Here is an 8,925-nt window from a genome sequence, read left to right as displayed (position 1 = left end):
CACCGCAACCTCCACCTCCTGGGTTCAGGCAATTCTCCTGCCTCAGCCTCCTGAGTAGCTGGGATTACAGGCACGCGCCACCATGCCCAGCTAATTTTTTGTATTTTTAGTAGAGACGGGGTTTCACCATGTTGACCAGGATGGTCTCGATCTCTTGACCTCGTGATCCACCCGCCTCGGCCTCCCACAGTGCTGGGATTACAGGCTTGAGCCACCGCGCCCGGCCTTAAACACCTATTCTTAAACATATATGTATCGCACAGACACATACTTACAAACTCTCAAAAGCTCACTCTTTGAAACTTCCTACCCCCAATTCCTAAACATGCTGTTGGTTAATGCTGTAGTATTTAATCAAACATTTATCCTAAGGCATGTTCTCCAATCATTACTCCAATATAACTCCAAATGAACATAAGATAAAAAGGGGCACTCGTTAAACATGAGGAATTAGCATAGTTCTCTTCCTTCTCTCTCAGGGCAGAGAATGTGTTCTATGAGCAGACTTTGGAGAGGAATACTCAGATACTGAACAAAAGAGAAATCAATGGATAAAATAAAAGGCCAACCTCTAGAAATTCAAGCGGGGTAAGAGCCAGGATAAACATTTGTTCCATACTGCACTTTGAGAAAAACTGACTTTGCTACTCTAAAATTCTATTTAACTTACCATTTATTGTCAACTGGATGTGACCCCATAATTAATGGTGCAATTGGAAGTTTGTACATAGCAGATGTTCCTTCGATTGTCACTGAAGCATTCATGCCCAAAGATCGAGAAACTGGGGACAAGAAAGAAAAAGGGTTTTCCTCAAAGCAATACAAATGACAGGGAACACAATATGTTTGGTGGGGGTTTTTTTTGTCTTTTTTTTTTTTTTGAGACAGAAACTTTCAGGTGTGAACCACCTTGCCCAACCCACAATATGTTTTAAAAGGTTAATTTAGGCCAGGCGCGGTAGCTCACACCTGTAATCCCAGTAGTTTGGGAGACCAAGACAGGTGGATCACTTGAGGTGTAGGAGTTCAAGACCAGCCTGGCCAACATGGTGAAATCCCATCTCTACTAAAAATACAAAAATTAGCCAGGCATGGTGCCACATGCCAGTAATCCCAGCTACTTAGAGGCTGAGGAGAATTGCTTGAACTGGGAAAGCGGAAGTTGCAGTGAGCTGAGATCGTGCCACTGCACTCCAGCCTGGGTGACAGTGAGACTCCATCTTAAAAAAAAAAAAAAAAAGGGTAATTTTTGCAGTATTTGTCAGCCATAATTTATCAGATAGTTATTCCTTTATTTATTTATTTTTTTGTTAGAGACGTAGTCTCACTCTGTTGCCCAGGCAGCCTCCCAAGTAGCTGGGATTACAGGCATGCACCAAAATGCCTGGCTAATTGTTTTGTATTTTTAGTAGAGATGGGCTTGTGCCAGGGTGGCCAAGCTGCTCTCAAACTCCTGGCCTAAAGTTGATCCATCCACCTCGGCCTCCCAAAGTGCTGGGATTACAGGCATAAACCACCACACACGGCCTGTATTTCCTATGAAACTTAGAAATCCTGAAAGTTACCTTCCTAACCCTCCAATAATTATTTTTGTAAGTAAATAAACACAAGAAACAATGAAGTCCAAAAACATCATTTATGAAGGGCTCAGTACCAATATTATGTTTTCTTCAGAATGCATTTAAGTAGGATTATAATAAAGGGATAAGCTGTTGCACTGGCTCACACCTGTAATCCTAGAACTTTGGGAGGCCAAGGCAGATGGATGGCTTGAGCCCAGGACTTCGGGGCTGCAGTGAGCTGTGATCTTATCACTGTGCTCCAGCCTGGGCAACATAGAGAGACCTACTCCCCCCATGCCAAATTTTAGTAATAATAAAGGAGCCTGACAAGGTGACTCACACCTGTAATCTCAGCACTTTGGGAGGCCAAGGCAGGTGGATCACCTAAGGTCAGCAGTTCAAGACCAGCCTGGCCAACATAGTGAAACCCTGTCTCTACTAAAAATACAAAAATTAACCGGGTTTGGTGGCACATGCCTGTAGTCCCAGCTACTCAGGAGGGTGAGGCAGGAGAATTGCTTGAACCTGGGAGGTGGAGCCTACAGTGAGCTGAGATCATACCACTCCACTCCAATCTGGGCAACAGAGGGAGACTCCATCCTTTTTTTTTTTTTTTTTTTTCAGGTGGCGTTTTGCTCTTGTTGCCCAGGCTGGAGTGCAAAGGCACGATCTCGGCTCACTGCAACCTCCACCTCCCAGGTTCAAGCGATTCTCCTGCCTCAGCCTCCTGAGTAGCTGGGATTACAGGCATGCACCACCATGCCCAGCTAATTTTTTCTATTTTTAATAGAGATAGGGCTTCACCATGTTAGCCAGGATAGTCTCGATCTTCTAAACTCATGATCCACCCACCTCAGCCTCCCAGAGTGCTGGGATTATAGGCGTGAGCCACCATGCCTGGCTGAGACTCCATCTTAAATAAACAAACAAGCAAACAATAAAGGGACGGAGTCAATGAGTGAAAGTACAAAAAGACCTAAGGAGGTATTAGTCCACTTCTTTTATCTTTTCTTGTATTAAGGGTAAACAGAAAATTATGTCCATTACTATAGTTCTTTAATTTAGAAAGCTAACTTCACTTTTTTCTTTTTTTGATCAGTAACTTACTATGTTGCCCGGGCTGAAATACAGTGGCTATTTACAGGCACGATCATGGTGTGTTACAGTCTCAAACTCCTGGCCTCAAGCAATCCTTATGCCTGAACCTCCCAAGTAGCTAGGACTACAGGCATAAACCACCATGCCCACCCTTCTTCACTTTTAAAACAATAAGTAACCTGATTATCTCAGGGCAGATGGTTTATAGCTCTTAATTCGCTCATTTACTTATTTATTTAAAAGTACTTACTGCCGGACGCGGTGGCTCAAGCCTGTAATCCCAGCACTTTGGGAGGCCGAGGCGGGGGGATCACGAGGTCAAGAGATCAAGACCATCCTGGTCAACATGGTGAAACCCCGTCTCTACTAAAAATACAAAAAATTAGCTGGGCATGGTGGCATGTGCCTGTAATCCCAGCTACTTAGGAGGCTGAGGCAGGAGAATTGCCTGAACCCAGGAGGCGGAGGTTGCAGTGAGCCGAGATCGCGCCATTGCACTCCAGCCTGGGTAACATGAGTGAAACTCCGTCTCAAAAAAAAAAAAAAAAAAAAGTACTTACTAAGTTCCTATTACGTATTTGTGTATATATGCATGTTTGTGTGTGTGTGTGTGTATATATATATACATATATATGTATGTATGTATAGATATACATGTGAACAGATGTATATATTTGTGTGTGAGGTGTGGTGTGTATAAGGTGCAAATGGTAAGGTCAGCAAACTCATTAGAGAGTAGCAAACCGGAAATTAAAGGCAAGCTGGGCACCCAACAAAACCATTAGTTTCTTTACAATTAAAGTATTACCATTACTCTCGTGCAAAATGATGGGAGATGCAGTCTTGTCATCCAGCAGGTCAGAAGGAGAGACATAGTACTTCAGGTTCATTAAATGACCTATGAAAAATAAAACTCATTATGGTATCTTTATAGGTAAATTACAAATAAAGAAAAACATTAACATTTACATAAACTTATACTCAAAAAAGTAGTTTAACATATATGAAGAGTCATGCTCCAAAGCAGCTTATGAAAGATGGCAGGCACGGTGGCTCACACCTATAATCACTGTACTTTGGGAAGCCGCAGCAGGAGGATCACTTGAGCCCAGGAGTTTGAGACCAGTCTCGGAAACACAGTGAGACCCCATCTTTAAAAAAACAAATAATAGGCCAGGCACGCCTGTAATACTAGTACTTTGGGAGGCTGAGGCAGGTGGATCACCTGAGGTCAGGAGTTCAGGACCAGCCATCAACATGGTGAAACCCTATCTCTTAATACAAGAAAAAGTTGGCCAGGTGTGGTGGCTCACGCCTGTAATCCCAGCACTTTGGGAGGCTGAAGCAGGCAGATCACGAGGTCATCCTGGCTAACATGGTGAAACCCCATCTCTAGTAAAAATACAAAAAAGTAGCCAGGAACGGTGGCATGGGCCTGTAGTTCCAGCTAATTGGGAGACTAAGGCAGGAGAATTGCTTGATCCCAGGAAATGGAGGTTGAGGTGAGACAAGATCACGCCACTGCACTCCAGCCTGGGCGACACAGTGAGACTCCATCTCAAAAATAATAATAATAATAAGTAGCCTGGCATGCTGGTGAGTGCCTGTAGTCCCAGCTACTTAGGAAGATAAGGTGGGAGGTCAAGGATGCACACGATCATGCCACCGCACTCCAGTTGGGAAGACAGAGAAAAACCCTGTCTCAAAAAATAAAGAAGTATGACAGAAGATTAAGTGTGGATTCTGGGACTAACAATTTATTTCACAAAATTGATTAAAAAAAGGGCCAGGTGCACTGGCTCACGATTATAATCCCAACACCTTGGGAGGCTGAGGCCAGAGGATCACTTGAGGTCAGGGTTCAAGTCTGCAGTGAGTTAGAACTGAATCACTGCACTCCAGCCTAGGCAACATAGTGAGACCCCCATCTCCAAAAAAATTGTTAAAGTTAGCCAGGCATGGCAGCACTTGCCTGTAGTCCTAGCTACTCAGGAGGCTGAGGCGGGAAGATCACTTAAGCCCAAGAGTTAAGGGCTGAAGTGAGTTATGTTCAGATCACTGTACTCCAGGCAGAAGGACAGTGCAAGGCTCTGTCTCAAAAACAAAAACAAACAAAAATGGGGAGGACAGGTATTGATAGCTTATAAATCATCACAGAAAGGCCAAACGCTGTGGCTCACACCTGTAATCCCAGCACTTTGGGAGCCCAAGGCAGGTGGATCACCTAAGGTCAAGAGTTCGAGACCAGCCTGGCCAACATCATGAAAACCCCATCTCTACTAAAAATACAAAAATTAGCCAGGCATGGTGGCCACACAATTACAGGAGCATGCCTGTAATCTTGGCTACTCAGGCAGGAGAATTACTAGAACCCAGGAGGCGGAGGTTGCAGTGAGCTGAGATAGCGCCACTGCACTCCAGCCTGAATGTATAGAGATGAGACTCTATAGAGTCTCATCTGGGTATAGAGATGAGACTCTATACCCCCTTAAAAAAGAAATCATCACAAAATACACAAATATCTGCGAATTTTACCTCTCTGCTTATATGTTTATAAACCTAAGATGAGGCCAGGCATAGTGTCTTATGCCTATAATCCCAACACTTTGTGATTCAGTGTGGCAGGAAGATCACTTGATCACTTGATCCCAGTTCAAGACCAGCCTAAGCAACGTAGTAAGACCACTCCAAGGCCGGGCGCGGTGGCTCAAGCCTGTAATCCCAGCACTGTGGGAGGCCGAGGCGGGTGGATCACGAGGTCAAGAGATCGAGACCATCCTGGTCAACATGGTGAAACCCCGTCTCTACTAAAAAAATACAAAAAATTAGCTGGGCATGGTGGCGTGTGCCTGTAATCCCAGCTACTCAGGAGGCTGGGGCAGGAGAATTGCCTGAACCCGGGAGGCGGAGGTTGCGGTGAGCCGAGATCGCGCCATTGCTCTCCAGCCTGGGTAACAAGAGCGAAACTCCGTCTCAAAAAAAAAAAAAAAAAAAAAAGACCACTCCATAAAACAATAAAAAATTAGCCAGGCATGGTATCCCAGTAGTCCTAGCTACTCAAGAAACTGAGTTGAGAGGATTGTTTGGGCCCAGAAGGTTGAGGCTAGAGAAAGGTCATGATTGCACCACTGAACTCCAGCCTGGGCAACACAGCAAGACCCTGTCTCAAAAACAAATAAACAGGGGTGGTGCAGTGGCTAAAACTGTTTGCAATCCCAGCACTTTGGGAGGCTAAGGCGGGTGTATCACCTGAGGTCAGGAATTAGAGATCAGGCTGGCCAACGAAACCCCGTGTCTACTAAAAATATAAAAATTAGCCCAGCATGGTGGCACATGCCTGTAATCCCAGCTACTAGGGGAGCTGAGGCAGGAGGATCGCTTGAACCTGGGAGGTGGAATCAGCCGAGATCGTGCCATTGCACTCCAGCCTGGGTGACAAAGTGAGACTCCTTCTCAAAAAAAAAAAAAAAGGCCAGGCATGGTGGCTCATGCCTATAATCCCAGCACTGTGGAAGGCCAAGATAGGTAGATCACGAGGTCAGGAGTTCGAGACCAGCCTGACCAACATGTTGAAAACTAGTCTCTACTAGGCCGGGCGCGGTGGCTCAAGCCTGTAATCCCAGCACTTTGGGAGGCCGAGGCGGGTGGATCACGAGGTCAAGAGATCGAGACCATCCTGGTCAACATGGTGAAACCCCGTCTCTACTAAAAATACAAAAAATTAGCTGGGCATGGTGGTGCGTGCCTGTAATCCCGGCTACTCAGGAGGCTGAGGCAGGAGAATTGCCTGAACCCAGGAGGCGGAGGTTGCGGTGAGCCGAGATCGCGCCATTGCACTCCAGCCTGGGTAACAAGAGTGAAACTCCGTCTCAAAAAAAAAACAAACAAACAACCAAAAAAAAAAAAACTAGTCTCTACTAAAAACACAAAAATTAGCTGAGCATGGTGGTGTGCGCCTATAATCCCAGCTATTCAGGAGGCTAAGGCAGAAAAATCGCTTGAACCGGGGAGGCAGCGGTTGCAGTGCGCCAAGATCACACTACTGCACTCCAGCCTGGTGAGAGCCTGTCTCAAGAAAAATAAATAAGAATAAAAACAAATCAATAGGCTGGGTGCAGTGGTCCGTGCCCGCAATCCCAGCACTTTGGGAGACCAAGGAGGGTGGATCACTTGAAGTGAGGAGTTCAGGACTAGCCTGGCCAAAACAGTTAAACCCTGTCTCTACCAACAATAGAATAAATTAGCTGAGTGTTATGGTGCAAACCTGTAATCCCAGCTACTCAGGAGGCTGAGGCATGAGAATCACTTGAGCCCAGGAGGTGGAGGGTGCAGTGAGCTGAGATCATGCCACTGTACTCCAGCCTGGGCCACAAGTGAGGCTCTGTTTCAAAAAAATAAAATAAAATATATAAACAAACAAACTAAAGGTGAAATGAAAAGTAATGACCCCTCAACTTAAATCAGACATGTTTTTAAATAAGCCAAATAGGATCACGTACCCCCACTCCTTGGTGTGAGATAACCAACACTTCCATGAAGAATCTTATCCAAGGGACCAGCATTAGTTGCTTTCCTGTAAGACAAGTGATCTATGTTTGTTTATATTTAATCCCTGATGGTCCTGGTACACACTGTGATACGAGTTCACCACTCTAAAGTCTTTCTTGAGACAGAGTTTCACTCTTGTTGCCCAGGCTGGAATGCAGTGGCGCAATCTCAGCTCACTACAACCTCCACCTCCCGGCTTCAAGTGATTCTCCTGCCTCAGCCTCCCAAGTAGCTGGGATTACAGGCGTGTGCCACCACACCCGGCTAATTTTTTGTATTTTCAGTAAAGATGGGGTTTCACCATGTTGGGCAGGCTGGTCTCGAACTTCTGACCTCAGGTGATCCACCCACCTCGGCCTCCCAAAGTGCTGGGATTACAGGCATGAGCCACCACACCCGGCTCAAAGTTTTATAATACTTTTATAATGGGTCTGTCTTGTAATTGAGCATATAGCAAATGTATTTCATCTCCAAAGCAAAGGGATTATTTCCAAGTACACAATAAAGGTGGTCAAAAAAACCAGTATATAATATGGTGCGCAAAAATTACAATTAGACTATTGTTTGTCAGATGGGAGTTTAGGTCTGACAAGTCTTGAGATAAAACCTATGGTAACCAACAACTTAATGATACTAATACTCAGAAGTTCAAATGCAATAATCATTTTGGAAGAGAAAGGAGATATATCACACAGGCTATAAGAGATGTATAAAATAGGACCCTAACAAAAAATAAAAATAAAATAAAATAAAATAAAATAGGACCCTAATCTCCTTGGAAAAAACTCAAAGAATCATATCAAATTAAGGTTTTAGCAGTCTTACCAGTACATAATTGCCATTTTAGATAGATCTTGTTCTAAGGATTGGAGAGCCAAGTACATTTTAGTCTTCAGTTTGCTGGAGAGTAGATAAGAACATGAGTTAAATAGTTGAAAAACATTGCCCCGTGCAGTGACTCACACCTGTAATCCCAGTACTTTGGGAGGCTGAGGCAGGCGGATCACCTGAGGTCAGGAGTTTCAGACCAGCCTGGCCAACATGGTGAAACCTCGTCTCTACTAAAAATGTAAAAATTAGCGGGTCATCATGGCGGGCACCTGTAATCCCAGCTACTCAAGAGGCCGAGGCAAGAGAATCGCTTGAACCCAGGAAGTAGGGATTGCAGTGAGTGGAGACTGCACCACTGCACTCTAGCTGGGCAACAAAGCAAGACTCTGTCTCAAAAAAAAAAAAAGCAAGCAAACAAACAAATTAGCCCAGTATGGTGGTGCACACCTGTAATCCCAGCTACTCAGGAGGCTGAGCTAGGAGAATGGCTTCAGCCCGGGAGGCAGAGGTTGCAATGAGCTGAGATCGCGCCACTGTACTCTGGCCTGGGTGACAGAGTGATAGTCCATTAAAAAAAATAACTTTTGGCTGGGTGTGGTGGCTCATGCCTGTAATCCAAGCACTTTGGAGGCCAAGGCGGGTGGATCACCTGAACTCGGGAGTTCAAGACCAGCCTGACCAACATGGTGAAACCCCATCTTATAATAAATAAATAAATAAAAATAACTTTTAAAACATTAATTCTTGACCTGATCTAAGGTGGTCAACCCACCTCAGCCTCCCAAAGTGCCAGGATTACAGGCATGAGCCACTGTGCCCAGCCTAAAACATGGATTTTTTTTTTTTTTTTTTTTTTTCCTTTTTTTTTTTTTTGAGACGGAGTTTC

The 8,925-nt window shown here is 44.8% G+C and overlaps 1 protein-coding gene across 2 annotated transcripts in view; it reads right to left on the bottom strand.

Annotated features, from left to right (window-relative positions):
• Positions 1–8,925, bottom strand: part of MED1 (mediator complex subunit 1) — a 28,365-nt gene that overhangs the window by 18,114 nt on the left and 1,326 nt on the right. Inside the window, exons 2-5 of one of the 2 annotated variants that reach the window (XM_032279236.1) lie at positions 8,034–8,108; positions 7,160–7,233; positions 3,469–3,558; positions 671–782 (exon numbers count right to left, since the gene is read on the bottom strand). In XM_032279236.1, coding sequence (XP_032135127.1) covers positions 671–782; positions 3,469–3,558; positions 7,160–7,233; positions 8,034–8,092 — 335 coding nt within the window. In that variant the 5' untranslated portion in view covers positions 8,093–8,108. Of the gene's footprint in view, positions 1–234; positions 648–670; positions 783–3,468; positions 3,559–7,159; positions 7,234–8,033; positions 8,109–8,925 lie in introns of those variants that run through there. The other variant, XM_032279237.1, reaches the window with a different exon arrangement.

The sequence above is a fragment of the Sapajus apella genome, unplaced genomic scaffold, assembly GCF_009761245.1.
Source record: "Sapajus apella isolate SASKATOON/1434 unplaced genomic scaffold, GSC_monkey_1.0 scaffold12, whole genome shotgun sequence".
NCBI lineage: Eukaryota > Metazoa > Chordata > Mammalia > Primates > Cebidae > Sapajus > Sapajus apella.
The sequence above is the reverse complement of the archived record's forward strand: the minus strand, read 5'-3'. Positions and strand labels throughout refer to the sequence as shown.